Source organism: Micropterus salmoides, unplaced genomic scaffold, assembly GCF_014851395.1.
Source record: "Micropterus salmoides isolate LMB-PRFRI ecotype aquatic unplaced genomic scaffold, ASM1485139v1 Ms_hic_scaffold_18, whole genome shotgun sequence".
Taxonomy (NCBI): Eukaryota; Metazoa; Chordata; class Actinopteri; order Centrarchiformes; family Centrarchidae; genus Micropterus; species Micropterus salmoides.
In genome coordinates this window covers 11,559,056-11,577,160 of record NW_024040928.1, presented here as the reverse complement: position 1 = coordinate 11,577,160, position 18,105 = coordinate 11,559,056, and the positions used below count along the sequence as shown (strand labels likewise).

The following is an 18,105-nucleotide window of genomic DNA, read 5'->3' as shown; positions in this document are numbered from 1 at the left end:
TTGACCTCAAACCTGACCATGACATCCTTGACCTTAACCCCAACCTTAACTCTCATTGTACAAACACACAAACCCCAATGCCTGCTCTCAAACTTATAAAACCCGCTAGTTGAGGCTCATACCCCTGGTGCCATGAACAGTCAATTGCTGTATTTACATTCCATAGGAGATTGAAATGAAAACATGCTGTAGAGGGACTGCGAGCACCAGAACAGGACAGAGACAGCGAGAACCGATGGTGGAAAAGAGTGTGGAAGAAAAAGGAGGGGGGGGGACAAAGCCTTACATTGTTGACTGTTACATTTCTTGTTTACAAGCCCACTTGGAGTTATGGGAGTTACAAAATGTGTTAACTTTTTTTTTCACGTTATTGTAAGCAGCTGTGGACGGGAGTCGGAGAAGAGACGATTTTTGGACAGAAAAGGATTATACAGAGAGGAGAGGGAATGGGGGGAAAAGAGGACATGAGGAGGCAAGGGGAAAGAGGGAGGAGTAGGGGTTGAAAAGGCGAGAGGGGCGAGGAGAGAAAAGTAGAGCATTTTATTATTTGAAATGAGAATATCTCAAATGAGTATCTCATGTATGATTGACAGGTAGGGGGACCGGTGACAGCCAACAGCAGACACACAAGGGTTGTTTGAGGCTCAGTGATTGGGTAATTGCCTGCACATGTTTTAAAATGGCCATCACAGTATCCGAGAAACCTAAGGGGACGTATTCAGATCTTGTTTTGTCTGACCAACACTTCAAAACCAAAGAGAGATTAATTTTGCAATGGCATAAAATTGAGAGAAGCAGCAAATCCTCGCATTTGGGAAGCTGGAACCAAATATACCAAAAATCCTGTTCTTAGTTTTTTTCTTTCTGTCTTTCTTTTTCCCACTTTTCATGTAAACCCCTTCCTCTCTGTCCTTCCGAGCCTATTTTTATGTGTTTGTGTGACGTCAAAATCTGTACCACACACTCATACACACACTGTATGATAATTACGGCCCCTCTGCCCCGACATGCTGTCATGTAGGTCAATGAGCCTCGGTGTTCTCAGTAGCTCTCCCCTGCTCTGCGTGTTGAATTGATTTTTAACGAACTTAAAAACTCAGGAGAACAGAGGACAAAACAGTGCGTTCATTTCTCTGCTTCTGTGGATACAACACAGATTGTTTAAACTCACCTGTGTGGTGTAAACACTCTGTCTAGATACAGGAGGTCTCTGTGTGTGAATTGTCTCCACCAGTCCCCTTTTTTCATACTCATATCAGGTCTGGAACATACTTCATGCTGAAAAAAAAAAACAGGCTACCAGAATTATAGTTTGTTTTATCTTCACTGTGCGCCTTGAAAGAAATGCCTGTTGTTTGTCATTTGAGGTTAAGTATGGGCTTAATAATTCACATGCTTTGAAATCAAAACCATCTTAAATGCTTTTCAGCTTCAAACGTTTCACTGTTCTTGTTATTTCGCCGCCGCTGAAGCTGTGTTGGGCTGAAACCAAGATTTAGTTGGTGATAATGTGTTGGTTTTTTATGGTCAAATTTAGTTCACTGACCTGATGAGACTTTATGAATGTCATCAAAGAAAAATTACACACACAATACAGTACCTGCATGTTAAACAACACAGAAAGCCAGTTAGCTTAGCTTAAAATCAAGATTAGAAACAGGGGGAAACAGCTCGGCTGCCAAAATCCACCTACCAGCACCTCAAAGGCCCCATCCACACTACTCTACTTAGTTTACAAACGGAGAATTAAAACAAATACAATTTCGTCCACACCAGCGTTTTAGCTACGTATCAGAGGTGATCCCCGACTACATTACATTTACATTTACTCATTTGGCAGACGCTTTTATCCAAAGCGACTTACATTTGAGGAACAACATACAAGCATCAACAGAGCATCAACTACAGATCTACAACTGACAATACATACTAGCAGCAATAAATACTAGTAAGAGCTCACAGTACATATCACATCAATGGGGTCGATACCTAGGGAAGGAAGTAAGAGTTAGCAAAAAGTGCAATCAAAACAAAAAGTGCAATCAATACAAGATCATTGTAGGGGATAGAAGAAGAAGAGCACAGGAAGTGCATGTTAGAGGTTAGGAGTTAGAGGTGTTGTAAGAGGAAGTGTTCTCGGAAGAGATGAGTTTTCAAGAGCTTCTTGAAGTTAGAGAGGGACGCCCCTGCTCTGATGGCGTGTGGTAGCTCGTTCCACCATCGTGGTGTCACAGATTGGGATTGCTTTGTGTGAAGTGATGGCAGAGCCAGGCGGTGTTCGTTGGAGGAGCGTAGCGGGCGAGAAGGAACGTAAGTTTGTATTATGGAGTTTAGGTAGATGTGTGCAGACCCAGTAGTCAATCTGTATGCAAGCATTAGTGACTTGATTAGTGATTTGATTCTGGAGGCCACGGGGAGCCAGTGGAGGTCACTGAGTAATGGAGTGACGAGTCCTTTTAGGCTGATCAAAAACCAGACACGCTGTTGCGTTCTGAACCATTTGTAAGGGTTTCACTGCACAAACTGGGAGACCTGCTAGGAGGGCATTGCAATAGTCAAGGCAAGAGATAACCATGGCCTGTACTAGAAGCTGGGTGGCGTGAGGCAGGGCCTGATTTTCCTTATGTTGTATAGAGAAAAGCGGCATGACCGAGAGACAGTAGCAACATGGTCTGAAAAGGACAGCTGGTCATCAATCATGACACCCAAGTTTCTCACCACCTTGGCATTACAACGCACATCTACTGGCCATTCACGTACACTGGGCATGCGCGTGCCGGTGTAAACATGAAGCAGATGGTCTATTATGTAGTTACGATTTAGTGAAATAATAAATAAATACGGACGAAGAATCAGACCAGATTTTCTTTTTGCATGCACCAATAATGAGCTGACTGTTACTGAATGTAACACCGGAGTGTGGCGGCGGGAAAACAGACTGGGAGTCGTCGCAAAGTAAACGGCATGCACAATACAAGTGTAGGCAGATAAGTGATATTTGCACTGTACAGAATATTTTAATAAAAATACTATGACAAAAACCCGGTCAGTAGCATCGTGTTTCTGCTTTGCATGACTTATGAGACCCAATCAGAGAGCCGAGCGCAAGCGGCTGCATCATTGTTTCTAAAGTACCAGTCCCAGCTGTTCTTGGGGGGGCTTCTAGTCGCTGTACTACATCGTGGTCAGTCTCTGCATTTGAGTGATCAGGTACACATACATAAGACCTGCTGCACACACGTCATAAGCCTTGAAAAGTTGCTCCAAAGACAAAGCAAGAAAGCTAAATATTCCTGTGCAAGCTTATTTATGACTGTGTATCACTGCAGTTACACAGAGCAATGAACGACACCATAGGCTAAAAAGTGAAAAAACGTTGCAGGATAGTCAAAATGAATCATACATGCAACATCTACAAATATAAAAAAGGTATGATTGGTGATCTGAATGATTAGTGAGCTTTAAAGTATTAACACACACACACACAGTGCTCTAAATGCCCCCACCCCCCCTGCTCTCCATCACTATGGTTACAATGATGCAGGTTACCGTAGCAGCCAAGTAAACCCCCACACTCACACAAAGGCGCACGTGCATGTGCTTCACCAAACACACACACTCACACACAGACAGACAGACAGACATACGCGGGCTGTGACGCAGAGGAGTTGAATATAGTGTTTCTTCAGCTATTTCTGGTGGTAGACGGGGGCTGTTCCTTCATCTCATTTTTACATTCACCTCTACCTCTTTTCTTTCTTATCCTGTCTTTGGATGGATAAACAGATTTCCCCTCGCCGATCTGTTTCCATTCAAAATCTCAAAAGTTAAATAAAACATGGAGCCATAATAAGAAATTTATACCTATGAATGATGCATCAAGAAACATCTTATCTGCTGCTATTCCCGTGCATGTGTTTCACATCATCTCTTGTTGTGTTGTTTCTTCACTGGCTGTTCTCTCTGTGCGTGTGAGGCTACGCTACCACTTAGTGTTCATGTTAAGAACTGCCAGACAAGATTGTGACCATGTCTCTTTTAATGTTTTGATGCAGATTTGTCATTAGCTGGACTTCCAGGATCAACCAGGCAAGATTCACACTTCAAAATACATTTAAAGGTCATGTTTAGTTGTTTATTGTCAGTGTGAAAAATATCATCATACTAGGACTGTAACTAACAGTTATTTTCATTTATTCAATGACTAATCTGGCAATTTTATTAATGAGCAATTAATTGTTTTGTCTATAAAATGTTAAATAGTGAAAGATGCAGATCATAGTTTCATAGACTCTAAGGTGACATATTGACAGTTTATAAACCTAAAGATATGTAGTCCACTATCTAATATAACAAAGAAAACCAGCAAATGTTTGGCATTGTTGCCCAAAACATGGCTCAAATGGTCAACCAATATCAAAATAGTTGCTAGTCAATCAATTGTTTCAGCTCTGCTTCATACCCCATGTTCTTCTCCTGCTTCATTCTTTTATTTTGAAGTAGGAGAAACAGTAAAGGAGGGGTGGAAGGAAAATGTGTGTGAAGGGAGTGAAGGGAGGAAGAAAGACAAGATGGACACAACGGGGTAGCTGAAAGAAGGTAAAAGAAGTAAGAGGATGGTAGAAAGACATTTAGGTAGAAACAAAGTAAGGGAAGGGGGAAAAAGGAATGAGTAGAAGGAAGGCAAGAACGGACAAAAACACAGAGAAAGGGAAGCGAGGCAGACCTGAAGGTAAGTAAAATAAAACAAAATAACACTACATATGGCTCCACTACAATCCCAAATAAGAATTGGTGTCTGCAGCTTCCTTCTTTTGGGTCTTGTTTATGTGTGCACACCTATACTAGAGTATGTTCACCATTATGCTTTTGGGGATTTACTCAGACTTCTTAGTAGTAATCCCATTCCTTCTAATCCACCCCACCCATCACACCACTACTCACCCCACCCCGCCCCATGCTCTCTCACACAAATACTTACATGTAGCCTACATTCTCCCATTTAGACCAGCAGCCATTCATGTTGTTGGACTACTGCTGTCGTTGTTGTGGATTCACACTCATAAAGCGCCATGGACCCTTCTCCCTCAAGACTACACCCAGTGACACCTGGGTAAGGACTCGTATGATGTGGGAAAGTGTGCTAGAATAGCAAGTTAAGGACTGTGAAGTGACTCTGGAGTGTTTACAAATATGTCTAATAGAGCTAATTGGTACTTAATCAAGTCTGTTTCATTCCAGCTTTATTGTTGGCACAATAAAGAGTGTGATATAAACTCGACCATTACTTTATCTCATACATGCAGTTTAACAGAAAATTTATTCCAATTGGTTGAATGTCATTTGAATTATGCCATCCTCATTATAGAGACAATCAACATTTAACTGAGTAGTTTACATCCTGATGTCACAATTAGACTCTTGTTTGCCCTTTTCAAGCATGCTTTTGAGTAACTAACCAAAACTCACTGGGCTTTAGGGTTGAGGTAAAAGTCTCAGAGCTGGTTTCTAGAGCTGTTTTTAAAAAGTGCAATCTAGTCTGGAGGTGACGAACAAACTGGGAGCTAGCCAAGGTGTTTAGCTGTCTCTGAGGGTATTAGCATAAGCTCAGCCACTTTCCTGCTTTAGAAACACACCCCCATCCTCATGGCTATCTGACAGGAAGAGACTGCATTACACATGGTTTAAGTGGGCCAAAATAAAATTAAATGTGGGTGATTACATTACTTTCAACTCCCCCGCCCCCTGAAAAAATTTAATTTATTTCAATCAAATGCAACTGGTCTCCTTTTTTTAATATGCTAGCACTCCCCCAATGTAGTTAATGATTGATAAGAATTTAACTTTTCTTGGCTTCTGATGGGGGGCATGACACAAAAAGTTTGAGAACCACTGGTTTAGTGTGTTAGCATGATAACGTCTGCTAATTAGCGCGACATACAAAGCTAATTTAAAGGCTGATGGGTGCTGATAGTTTTGCAAGTAACGTTATTTGGTCATAACCAAAGCGTCAGGACATCACCAGTCAGTGAAACCAGTAAACACACAACCAAATTACTCCAGTGTAATAGATTTATATTCCTTTTAACAGACAGTGTAGTGAAAGTAGCCGTGTGGCCTGTCACAGCAGGAAAAGCACATGTGGAACTACCGATGGCTCTATTCCATTAAGGTGAGCAAACAAGCCAGCCAGCCAACATGCAGGGCCCTGGCACCGGCACAACTGACTGGAATGCAGCCCGTTATTAACGTAATTAGTTACACAGGTGTTTGACTAGTTGAAATGTCAGCTGTGAGAAACTGTCTTTTATCTCTCCTCCCGAGGGTGTCGTGTAACCCATTTCCTGTAACGGCTGCAGTTACTCATCTACGAAAGGAGACTTTAGCAAGCAAGCAGCAACTGCTATCTGCTGTCATGAGCGTTAGTTAGTTTTCTAGGTCATGAAGCAGAGGAAGAGGGATTTTCTGTTAGCTTTGGGACACACAGATGGCATTAAATAGTGATGACTCCTTTAAATACCCCCACATGTAGAGTTTTCTAGTCAGATTAAAATCACTGACAAAGGTTTTCTTGGTATTTATAGTCTTTTTTTTTGTTAAAACCTTGTTTATTGAAGCAAACATCCTCAGATGGTCGATGGAAGACGTTTCAAAAGCCAGAAAACATAGAATTCAATCCACTCATTGATTAATGGCTCTCATATATGTAATTGATTTGGGTGTTTAACCTTGCCCAGGGATGTAATTTCATACAATTCATGTAAACATGCTGGCAGGAATAGTACATACAGTAGTAGGATATAGATCAAGTATTAATCAATATCACAAACTGAAATTACAGATGCAATGCTGTTTCTCACTCTCTCCCTCAAATTAAAACCCTCACACCCACAGGGCATGATTGGTCTGCAGGTATAATGTTAATAGCTTTGTCTTCTCCTCAGGTCGTCCTGCAGAATCTGTTAATGTGCATGGTGTGCTTCTACTCGCTGTACTACATCGTGGTTAGTCTCTGCATTGGAGTGCTCAGGTACACAAACACAAGACCTGAGACCTGCTGCAGCAACACACAGTGACGCCAGATAAGCCTTGAAAATTTGCTCCAAAGATAAAGTTAATTACAAATGTGTGTGTGTGTGTGTGTGTGTGTGTGTGTGTTTGTCTCTAGGGTTCATGACATTAACAGCTTGTTGGCTCCATTTGACTACACAACACAACCGTCATGGCAGAACCCCAAATACCTGGGTGAGTAGCATTAGTGGGATGTAACAAGTACTGTTGAAGTACTGTTCTTAAGTATAGTTTTTAGGTAGTTTTCATTTTAGGTCATTTTCTAGAGTATTTAAGTTTCATGCTACTCGATTCTTCTACATTTTTTCTTTACTGCACTACTTAGACTTAGATTTACTAGTTATTTTGCAGATTTAGCTTTTATATAAAAAACATGATCACTGTATGGAATATAAATCATGTTAGGCTATTAAACTGAAGTTATAGTTGCTTCACCTCCTTCAGCAATAACATGAGAAAGATGCTTACACATTAAAGGGACAGTAAGCGATTGTAATCCAATGCACTTTCTGTTGAATTTAGTGAATATTTCTTCACAGTTTGCTAGCTCTCCGCTTGGTGTGTGCTCTGAAAAGAAATCTGGTTTTCCTACACAGCCCTGGCTCTGAATAGAAAATAAAGAGTGAAAGTGGTGTGGACCTTGCCACACAACATTGTCCCAGCCAATCAGCAGCAGGTGGTGTTAGTGCTCTGCACAAGAGTGATGGGGGCAGTGGGAGAGAGAGTTCTATACACTGGCACTTTCGAACATGCTGGACTCCAGGCACTGTGAAGAAACAGCCAAAGAGAAAAAGGCCTGAAGAGTATAATCCGAGAAGACAGTTATATGACCAAGCAAGGGCGAAGGAGTTCCAACTCTGGAGGAAACTTAGAGATATGAAATTTGGGGGGGCGGAGCTTCTGAGGTAGCTCTGAAAGGACGAGTTTTATCAGTTTGGCAGTTGAGTTCAAACATCAACAATCCTTCTACAGAATCACTTTTTCTCCTTTCAATCCACCAGTAATAATAATACAATTGTGTAATATGAATTTTCATGAGGGCCATTCTGGTGCATCATCACTGCTTTTACATTTAAGTACATTTAGTTTGTACTTTTACTTAAACAAGGTTTTTCCACCACTGGCAAGAAGCATCTTTACACTGGTTGGCCTTTGCCAAAAAAAGGCATGTGCACGTCGCAGTAGGAAAAGCACATGTGTGAAGAATAATAGGAATTCCTTTTAGCTGCTTCAGTTTCAGGGTCCTGGCATCGTGCATAGTGGCTCACTGTCACGGCTTACAACAACACTTGAATAGAACAAAGCCTTTGTTAATACCACATGTTCAATAATAACACCTGTGCCTTTTTACTACTGTGACAAGTCAAAATGTCTGGATGAATAAGAAAGAAACAGTGATTAAAAAGTGTTATTTGCATACTTGAAGATCAGATGTCCTCATATGGATGGAAACATTAATAAAACCTTCTATTCTGTCAAACAGTAGTTATTGTGTGTAATCTCTGTTGCTTTCTGCTTTACCGTACAATTAGATATGATATAACAACTGTGTGTGTGATTGAAAAGTATTTTAGAAAATAAAAAGATGAAGCAGCATATATGAAGCAGTTGTTTCTCTCTTCCTCCCTCCAGTTGGTGTAATTTCCACAGAATTGACCTATGTTTTGGGAGGGCTGGTATTCGCCTGGATTGTAGAGGAGTGGGTTTGGGATTACGCCATAACTGTCACACTGCTGCATGTTGCGATCACTGTAGTAGGTAAACACACACGCACACACACTCACACACACACACACACACAAAGTGGATCATTAGAGCGGAACATCTGATAGGATTGGAGGCCTGTTTATGTAATTGGATACAGTGGCTGTAGTTGATGGAGCTGTATAGACAGACAGACAGACAGACAGACAGACACACACACACACACACACACACACACACACACACAGGCACCATCTATTTGTGTGCAATTTTAATTCACATATTTACCAAATTGAAACAACATTAAACTTGCATCCTTTTCTCTACATCTTTCACTTGTAAATGAAGTGTAGTATTTGCAGTATGTTTTGTGTACAGGTAGTTTTTACATTTCACACACAGTTTCCATGTTTCTGCAGTGATGTCAGACTTCCCTTCAGCTGAGCACTGGTGGATAGCTCTGGGTAATATTTCTTCTTTTCTTCCTGTCCATCTTTCTCTGTACCCCTCCATGTGTATCCCTATGTTTCTCCCATTTGCAAAACATGAGAACTCCACTCTCTATGTTTCTCCGTCTCGTTCTCTCTCTCTGGCCAAGACATTACATTTGCCTGTCCCCAGACTCACTATTACTCACTTCCTGCATCCCTTCATTTTCAAGCTTTTTAAGGACAGCTGCTAGCCTCCAACCCTTCCTTTCATTTATTTACTTTTCTTATTTGTTTAATCCCTCTCTCTGCAGGTTCAGGCCTGGTCATGATGATCTTTGGAGGACAGCTCCTGGCCTATAAACTCTTTAGAAGCAACTTTGTCTATCCAGCTGATCTACAGAACTTCTAATGAACATAATGAGGAAAGCTTTTAACTGGCTTACTCTTTAACCTCAGATCCAGATACATGCCAATGGGTTCACTTGTCAAATATTGTACTGCTAGGTTCATGTTAACATTGGTAGGAGCATTTACAGAATATACTGTATAGATTTATATATATATATAAAAACACTTTCTCTACAAGATAACTGTGTTGATTAGTCAACAGTCAGATCTCTCCTTGTACAAATGGGCCTACTTTGTCTATTTAACAACTGTGTTTTTAAAAACATATTCTGTACGGTTTAAATGTTATTTTGTATAGTTTCTTCACAAACTCCACACAAAAGGGTAAAGGAAATAAAAAAGATGACACCAGTAGCATTCTGCAAAAGACTGGCTGTCAAGCTGTTAAATATGACCAGCTAAAAATAGAAATTGCATTTTGCATGGTGGGTTAAGTGGGCAATGTTTCTGTTGTAGTGTTAATGTTATATTTTCATGTGTCAAATACCAGACTTTCAGAGTGTATTTGGACAGCAAAATGAAACAAAATTGTGCTTGCAGAAGACAATCTTCATGATGAGCCGTGATTGATGCCACAAATACATAATGATTTTAATGCAGAGTTTGTATATAAGTTCAAACTGGATTTACATTAAATACTTAAAGCAAAATGATTTTTTGTCTGCATGCATGTTGACTCCCTGATTGAAACTACAAGAACCAAAGTGACACTCTGCCTGAGTCACAAAGACAAACCCATAGTACTGGTCTCCACTGTCCAGAGAAACAACACAAAGAAACATATGCTGTATAATAGTGATTCAAAAGGAAAAACAATGTTTTGAGACCTCGCTTAAAAAAAAGACAGGGCTGACCCTCCTTTTAGGCCCAGTTTTTCATATCAGTAACTCCAAAGTTTACTTTGCATGACAACAACTGTTTTCTCTTAATATCAACATGCTTTCTTGTATTTTTCTTTCCTCCCGCTTATTTTTTATTAATAACTTATTGGAGTTATTGGATAACTTACATCAAAAGAAGAATTTGGGGCCAGAACAGTTAATACATGTTTACTGTGTGCAGGACAGATATCTTCACAAGTCACATGCTTCATTTGCTGTGCATCAGGTTAGAAACTGTTTCTCGATTAATTGCTTGGTCTATAAAATGTCAGAAAATTGTGGAAATGTTTCCCAAAGCTCAAGATAATGTCCTCAAATGCTTTGTTTTGTCCACATCCGAAATATATTCAGTTTACTGTCATAGAGGAGTAACCAGGAAGTATTCACATTAAAGAGTCTGGAATCAGAACATTTTTCTGATTAATTACTTATTAAAATAGTTGGCGATTAGTTGACAACTAATCATGCTCTACAGTGCAAATTGGTTATTTACTAGGTAATGTTCTTTGCTTTGCATGTTGATTGTCTATAGCTAGCTATTTCTGTTTAATACAATTATTATTTTATTTATTAATTTACATGAAGATATCGATAAGATCACTTTAAAATATCATGCTTGCTGTATAGCCTACTGTTGTTGCCTGTATCTGTTTTCTCGATATGGACCAACCAAACCACCTGCTTTGATATGAATGACCAGCATGTGATTTGTCTTCTACAATAGCATCTATGAACATAATATTATAACGTAAAGTATTATGGTGGCAATAACAGGGCAGCAGCATACTGTATAATCAAGCCTGTGTATAGACCTTTGCGTCAGGTGTAAAACACAACAGGAGTGTATTGTCCACCCACTCTCTCCCTTCTTCTCAAATGGTTGTTTCCTAAATAAATAACAGCTGGTAGCCTGCTGAGTGAAAGCCAAGATCAGCAGACATCGCTCTAAACATGTAACAACCTATGAGAAGTGTGCAAGAGAAAAGAGATAATTTCTGTGAAAAGAAAGCCATGCTCCGCGCAACGAGAGGATCTGTTCTGTGTAGAATAAATAGGCGCCATTAATGAATCAGAATCAGAATCAGTTTTATTGCCAGGTATGTGTACACATACGAGGAATTTGACTCAGGATTGTACATTGCTCACAATGTGCTTACTTATACAATAATACCATAACACAATAATAAAATAATAATAAAATCAGACACAAACTACAAAATAGACAACACTAATATACACCTTATTCACAAAACAATATAGACATATTGACAAATAGTGATCAGAGTGCAAAGGATGCAAGAGTAAACTATTCTCATTATGTACATGCTGAAGGTGGATATGATATACAGGTACACATACACATACATGCATACATGTACACAGTGTGATAGAGCATAGTGAAAGAGCAGTGGAATAGTATGAGCAGTTTATCCAATGTTTAAGAGCTCTTCTCTGGTAAAAGTTACCAGAGAGGGATGGCAGAAAACAGCGTTAATTAACAAAAACACAAAAAGCACTAAGGAGCGTAATCCCGAGGCAGCCGTCTGCGGCGCCATCTTGCTGTCTCTTTGTGAAAGGGCGATGCAGGCACGGTCACCAGTGGCACAGGCCGCAGTTACTGGATTTGACTTACATAAATAGAACAACCAAACCTTAAAGTGAAAAGGTACTTGCCCGATTTGCTGAACTTTTTCATCTGCACAGCTCATCTGTGCAGCCAGCGGTTCAAGCTCTCCAGCGTTTCACACAGCTTGGATGGCAGGTCATTTCAGTTAATGTAGCAAAATGCAAAGTAGCCTAGTTATCGCAGTAGTTGTAAAAAAAAAAAAAGATAAGAAGTTATAAATGGAAAATGTAGCGAAGTTATTGGTTAAGTATTAGACTAACCGCCCAAAAACCTTGCATAAAGAGTCAAAGTACCATTTAAGGAACATGAAAAGTTATCGTTCTTACTACTACTTTTTTTTTTTTTACTCATTTGAGTTACTACCCACCGCTGAGTAGCAGTAGTCATTGGACACACACTGTACTTTTTGGACCTCCGGGCTGCCCACATTTGAGTCTCATTTCTTATGAAGGTCACCTGACTCTCAATTGACTGACCCAAACCTGAGCGCCAAAACAAGGCTAGGACCTACTTTTACTGTCAGTTAAGCTACTTGTTTAACTACACTACAAGAAACCCGCATTTACCGCCAATTCGATGTCAGGAAACGGGTTAATATCCAGTCTCCGGCGGCTAATAAACCCCGAGGAGCGGCCGAGGACTCCGGTGAGTTAACATGTTGAAGGGGCTCAGCGTGGCTACGTCAGCTAACTAGCTAAGTGCTAGTTAGGTGATGTTTATCTTTATGACCGTGTTAAAGCGACATTTGTGATAGCCGCGTTTAAAAATTCACATTACTCCTGCCCTGTCAGTTCATTTGAAGTTATTAACGTTACTCCTAATTTAAATCAGCTAATAAATGAGCCGTACTGTCAGTCTCCATTTGATTTAAGTGAGGCTTATAAAAGCATGGTCATGCCGGTTTTATTTATCAGATTGCATCATAGCAGTTTCCGTTTCAAAGCTTCTCAAATGTTTTCTAACTTTCCTCTGGACATAAAGTTGAATCAACACTGATAATAACTAAAGGTAACACCAGTTATGACGAAACAACACTAATGATGCAGTGGGTAGTGCATACACGTGATTTTACACACACATTTGAAATGATCAGGAAAACACTGGAGTTTCTTTCAAGGCTTATTTCTTGCCATTTTTAGAGTCCGTTTGAGCAGCTTAGCCAGCAGATGAACGATATCTTGGGAGATGGAGGGATCCTGAAAGAGGTGGTCCAACCTGGAGAAGGCCCACCTGTCCCTCAAAATGCTTCAGTATTGAGTATTTACAATTGAACTCCTGATGCAGTTATTATTTTGCAGATGATTTTGTTCTGCCATAACCTCCTCCTTATTCTCTTTCCTCCTCCAGTCAATTACTCTGCTTTCCTGGAATATTCTAATCAGCCTTTTGAAACTACCACAAACCTCAAGTACCCGCGGATGATGAAGTTAGGGAGAGGTCAGTAGTTGTTTGTGCAGATACAACAGTAATTTGCCTATTAGCCCTATAAAGATGGTGGCCCACAGGAGAACCATGTGATCGTTCAAACAGATGTGACACTGTGCGGACTAGAGCTGGGTCTGTTGACCATGCAGAAAGGAGAGTTCTCTCGCTTCCTCTTCCAGCCCCAGTATGCATACGGAGAGCTGGGATGTCCTCCCATCATTCCTGCTGCTGCTGTGGTTCTGTATGAGGTCCAGATCCTCGATTTCCTTGACTCAGGACAAGTGGACGACTTTATCGCGCTGAGTCCGGTAGGGAGGCTTCAGGTGTCCTGTTGTCACAGTCTGAGAGTACTGAGAAGTACTTCTTCCACATCAAATCAGTGCTAATGTCATGCAACTAGCAGTAGATTTGTTTATATTTTCATTCACATATGCATGCATTTGTGCAGCTGTGGAGACTATTTTTACTGCCAGAAGCCACAGCCAAATATAATTATTTGGCAATATACGTATCGCTCCTTTTTAAAATACAATTTTGTTAATAGCCAACATAAGGCAGAAAGAGGTAAAAAAAAAAAATCGGTTTGTATTGCTGGCTATTTTGCATCCATTTTTAACTTCTCTGCCTTCAGGAGGAGCAGAACACTGTTCCTCTCTCCACGCTTCTTGAAGTGGTCAACACAGTACGCAGCTTTGGCAACCGCTGCTTCAACCAGAGCCGTTATGACAATGCCAAAGACCGCTATAAACAGGTCGGTCTTAAAGTGTCAAGGAAGCCTTTATATGCCTTTACATTTAATTTTATTTGCCAATGAGGTGCCATGCCGCTGTGAATATGCGCACTGGTGAAGATTAAAATGTGTTTTGTAATGGGTTCTGTGCTTGGCCTTCAGGCATTGATGGTGCTGGGGAACAGGGAAACACAGTGCGATGCAGAGAAGGAGAGGATCAAGACAGCACGGCTTCCTCTCTATCTGAACCTTTCTCTCACTGAGCTCCGTTTGGAGAGCCCACACAAAGCCCTGAAATATGGCAACAAAGCCCTGGAGATAGACTCCACCAACACAAAGGCTCTTTTCCGCTGTGGACAGGTCAGACAAAGGGGGGGCTCTTGTTTGTTCCTTTTCTAAACCATCAGCTAAAAATCCGCGGTGAAGGAATGTTAAATGTTTTCTTTCTGTACAAAACGTTGCCTAAGAAGCATAAGCAGGATCACACGCAAGAGATGTTCAGTCCTTGGAGAGTTTTATTAAGTTTGTTATGATGACTGAACAACATCTTTATCACTTTTGAATACTCGGACAGCCTTTCCTTCAACTCCAGGGTCCCTATGTTGCTAATATGCTTACACTCTAGATAACAATTAGTCCATTATGCAGACTGATGTCATCTCTGTCAGGCGTATCTGGAGCTGCATGAGTATGAGAGTGCCCAGGGTTGCCTCATAACTGCTCAAGCAAAGAAGCCCTTTGACAGTGACATTAACAACCTGCTGAGGAAAGTGGCTATGTAAGATGAACCTCCGCTGACATATTCAAAACGTTTCGTGCGAGTCAAGACAGAACGGTCTGAAGATATTCATGTGCATAAATGGTTTTCATGTTTCAGATGCTACAAAGACAGCTTGGACAAAAAGAAAGAGATGTGCTCCAAGATGTTCAGAGACTTGCGAGGCAAATGAAGATGTAGAGATGAGTAAAATGGTAAGAAATCCGGTTCACTAATCCCTTCCTTGGTCTAAGCAGGAGAGAGTTGAGAAGTTTATTCAGTCTTTTAATGTCCTGAGAAACACTCATATGTCCTATGTTTGAGCTTTACAGAAAGACTGATATCATTAAATGTTTTGTGTGTTGCAGATGATAGTAAGGAGCACATTTTCTCTCCAGGAATTCTGAAAGTTACACTGTTTTTGTGTTTTTGCATATGTTACAAAAGGAAAAATATTGTACAACTGTATTGTTGGCGTTCTTCTTTAGTAAGTTCTTTGCAAGTCTTCAAATGTTTGGCAATAATGTAGCTCAACAGTTGTGTTTCTGTGAAGATCTGCTTTTTCAGAATTTGCTTTCACCTCAAATTACTAAATATGAAGGCGGGAAGAACATTTGCATGAACAGTCCCAGGGAACCTTGAGTGGCTGCATTTTCTATAAAGTTGCTACCTCTCCTCCTTAGACACTTTGCTGGTGTATATTTGAATGGGGTCTAAGCACTTTTGAGGTGATAATGGAAAAAATAAATAAAATAATGAAAAAATCTTTCACTACTAAGTTATCTTGTCTTTGTTGCAGATAAATTAAAAATAGCACGTTTTCATGATGTTGAATCTGGCAAGAGTTCAGCTTCTGACAAAGCTCTATTAAAATTTATATTGACACTTGGCTACTGCTTCATTCAGAATATAATTTCATTACTCTTGCTGCAAAATAAAGGATTGCATATTTTGATTGAATGTGTACATTTGAAATTGCTGTTTTTGGCAGAAAATATCAGACACCAAGCTAGCATCAATTTTGGCTCTTTATTTATTTACAGTTTGTACATTTAATATGCTTACTTAAAAGTTAGATTTTGTGACATGGGCTTCATTAATCGCCTTAGGGCCGTGGATAATAAGTACTTGTAGTTCTCTTCAGTCCCATGTGGCGTGTGTGGGAGATTTGGCTCACAGTATGGAAAAAACGGATAACTGAGAGCGTGAAGTGTGATGCAGCTTTAGTGTCAGAGGGTCTGTGATGGTGGGTTTAGTGCTTACAGATCATTTGCATTTTTGAGTGAGGCACTTCTAGCTTATGTGCACCAACAAACACCAGGGGGCATACTTGGAACAGTCTGCCTCCAGAATCTGCTCATTTATAAAATGTGATTTAAGAAAGTGTTGAAATATTAAAGTCAAGCTTTGGCAAGAAAATTCTAATTGCAAGTAAGATGTGAGATATTAATTAATGAATTATATAGTATGAAAGGTTAAATGTCTCGTGAATTGGCTGCTTGAGGATATTAAAATATGTGCCAGGGCCCACACTTCATTTTGAGCTTTACTATTAACTGTAACTAACCAATTGCTCTAGTGTCCTCCATATCTGACCTCATTATGTAAACCAAAACACGCTGCCATGTTGTGTGAGGAGGCAATATTTGGCACAAGTGCAGACGAATCAAAGAGGGAGGAGGATGATTCGTAGTAACTGGAAAGATGAAAGGACAGGAGGAGGGCAGAGAGGATGGGGTAGTGGGAAGAGGGGAGGGAGGTGTAAGATGACAGGGGATCAGAAGTGGGGGGGCAGATGGAGGAGCAGCAAAGTCTGATTGACCTTCTTTGACTAATCCTCTTGTCGCAGCGTGAGTCTTTTACCATCATCTCCCAGCACATGGCCAGTAGGTCATGCTTTGTTTAAGACTGTTTAACCGGACGCAGACAGACACGATGGTCTCCAGACTTGTCTACTATCTTCTTCTCAGGTAATCAATAAGAGTGAGGCAGGAAGCACACGCGCAGTCTCTCTCTGCTACTCATTTAAATATGTGTGACTGCTCTCCCTGACACATGCATGTTGCTAACTGAGTGTGTGTTAATATTTTTACTAAACAAATGGCATTAGTCCTGGAAAGGTGTAGTATCAAATGTTAAAATGGGTTTCATTTGTATATATGTTGAAACTAAGCAGTATCACTACACTTTGTGAGTTATGGGAATAGGGGACATTATTGATTGTCATTTAATTCAAGAGTATGATTTTCCCTGGTGTTTGTTTACTGTGATGACTGATACTGTAACACTGTCCAGAGGTTTAGCTTTAAAATAAGAGGTCTATAAAAGTAGCCTACAATGTATTTGCAAGCATGTACACAACAAAAGTTTAAATTAATAAGGTGGTGGTTTATTCAGACTTTATGTGCTGTGCAATATTTTACTTGCAAGATATATGATAAACAATATGATGCATGGCAACGTTTTAAACAAGCCAAGCAGCAAATGAAGCAGTCAGACCAAGCACCACCTGGACCATCTATTTAAATGAGACTTCCATGTAACACATTACTATTTTAAAACACTGAAATGAACCAGTCTTCACAATAATGTGTACCTTGGATGAGAAAGTACATTTTACTGTTTATGCAGTAACAATTTTAGATTTCATATTGTAGTGTTGCTACTTTTACTTTGAAAGCCAGAAGCTGATACTACAAAAAATACAATAAAATGGGGGAAATATAATATATAATATTACACAATTTTAGGAGAGCTTGACGTTTATGTAAATGTATAATTTACCGTCTGATTGGAGTCAATGACTGGCTTGCCATAGCCTACAGTCTTTGACCCATAGATGTCAGCGCCTAGTAGTCCCTGTACTGAAGCCACCTTCCCTTGCATGTTTTTGGGTCTTTCTGCCTTCAGCAAGTGAAATGCACAATTTATACAGCTATGGACACTACCAAAGTCCTCATAGGGCCTTAAAATGTGTCTGACATTACTTTAGTTGGTCTTAAAAAAAGAATTGCTTGTTTTTGGCTGTGTGTTTGATGTCTGCCCAAAAAGTGGGGAGGCATGTTTAAAAA

General features: G+C 40.1%; 2 protein-coding genes across 3 annotated transcripts; both read left to right on the top strand.

Moving 5' to 3' along the window:
- The first annotated feature begins 5,010 nt into the window (after window positions 1–5,010).
- tmem244 (transmembrane protein 244) lies at window positions 5,011–10,264 on the top strand. Its single transcript, XM_038727301.1, has 6 exons — window positions 5,011–5,113; window positions 6,945–7,030; window positions 7,169–7,245; window positions 8,704–8,829; window positions 9,195–9,239; window positions 9,518–10,264. Exons 1-6 carry the CDS (start codon window positions 5,021–5,023, stop codon window positions 9,613–9,615), a joined length of 525 nt encoding a protein of 174 aa, XP_038583229.1. The 5' UTR covers window positions 5,011–5,020; the 3' UTR covers window positions 9,616–10,264.
- A 1,962-nt stretch (window positions 10,265–12,226) lies between these two features.
- fkbp6 (FKBP prolyl isomerase 6) lies at window positions 12,227–15,812 on the top strand. Of its 2 annotated transcripts, XM_038727498.1 has the most exons (9): window positions 12,242–12,767; window positions 13,262–13,379; window positions 13,470–13,559; window positions 13,653–13,855; window positions 14,179–14,298; window positions 14,440–14,637; window positions 14,946–15,055; window positions 15,155–15,249; window positions 15,403–15,812. In XM_038727498.1, the coding sequence occupies exons 1-8, from the start codon at window positions 12,699–12,701 to the stop codon at window positions 15,225–15,227; spliced, it is 981 nt and encodes a 326-aa protein (XP_038583426.1). In that variant the 5' UTR covers window positions 12,242–12,698; the 3' UTR covers window positions 15,228–15,249; window positions 15,403–15,812. The 2 variants fall into 2 exon arrangements, with proteins under 2 accessions (XP_038583427.1, XP_038583426.1); XM_038727499.1 differs by lacking the exon at window positions 14,946–15,055 and having other exon boundaries at window positions 12,227–12,767.
- The last annotated feature ends 2,293 nt before the right edge of the window (window positions 15,813–18,105 follow it).

Coding starts and splice junctions, on each gene's coding strand:
- tmem244 (XM_038727301.1), top strand. CDS start 5,021: ATGTTGTTGGACTACTGCTGTCGTTGTTGTGGATTCACACTCATAAAG. Junction 7,031..7,168: donor CTCTGCATTGGAGTGCTCAG/GTACACAAACAC, acceptor GTTTGTCTCTAG/GGTTCATGACATTAACAGCT. Junction 7,246..8,703: donor GCAGAACCCCAAATACCTGG/GTGAGTAGCATT, acceptor TCCTCCCTCCAG/TTGGTGTAATTTCCACAGAA.
- fkbp6 (XM_038727498.1), top strand. CDS start 12,699: ATGTCAGGAAACGGGTTAATATCCAGTCTCCGGCGGCTAATAAACCCC. Junction 14,299..14,439: donor CCAAAGACCGCTATAAACAG/GTCGGTCTTAAA, acceptor CTTGGCCTTCAG/GCATTGATGGTGCTGGGGAA. Junction 14,638..14,945: donor CTCTTTTCCGCTGTGGACAG/GTCAGACAAAGG, acceptor CATCTCTGTCAG/GCGTATCTGGAGCTGCATGA.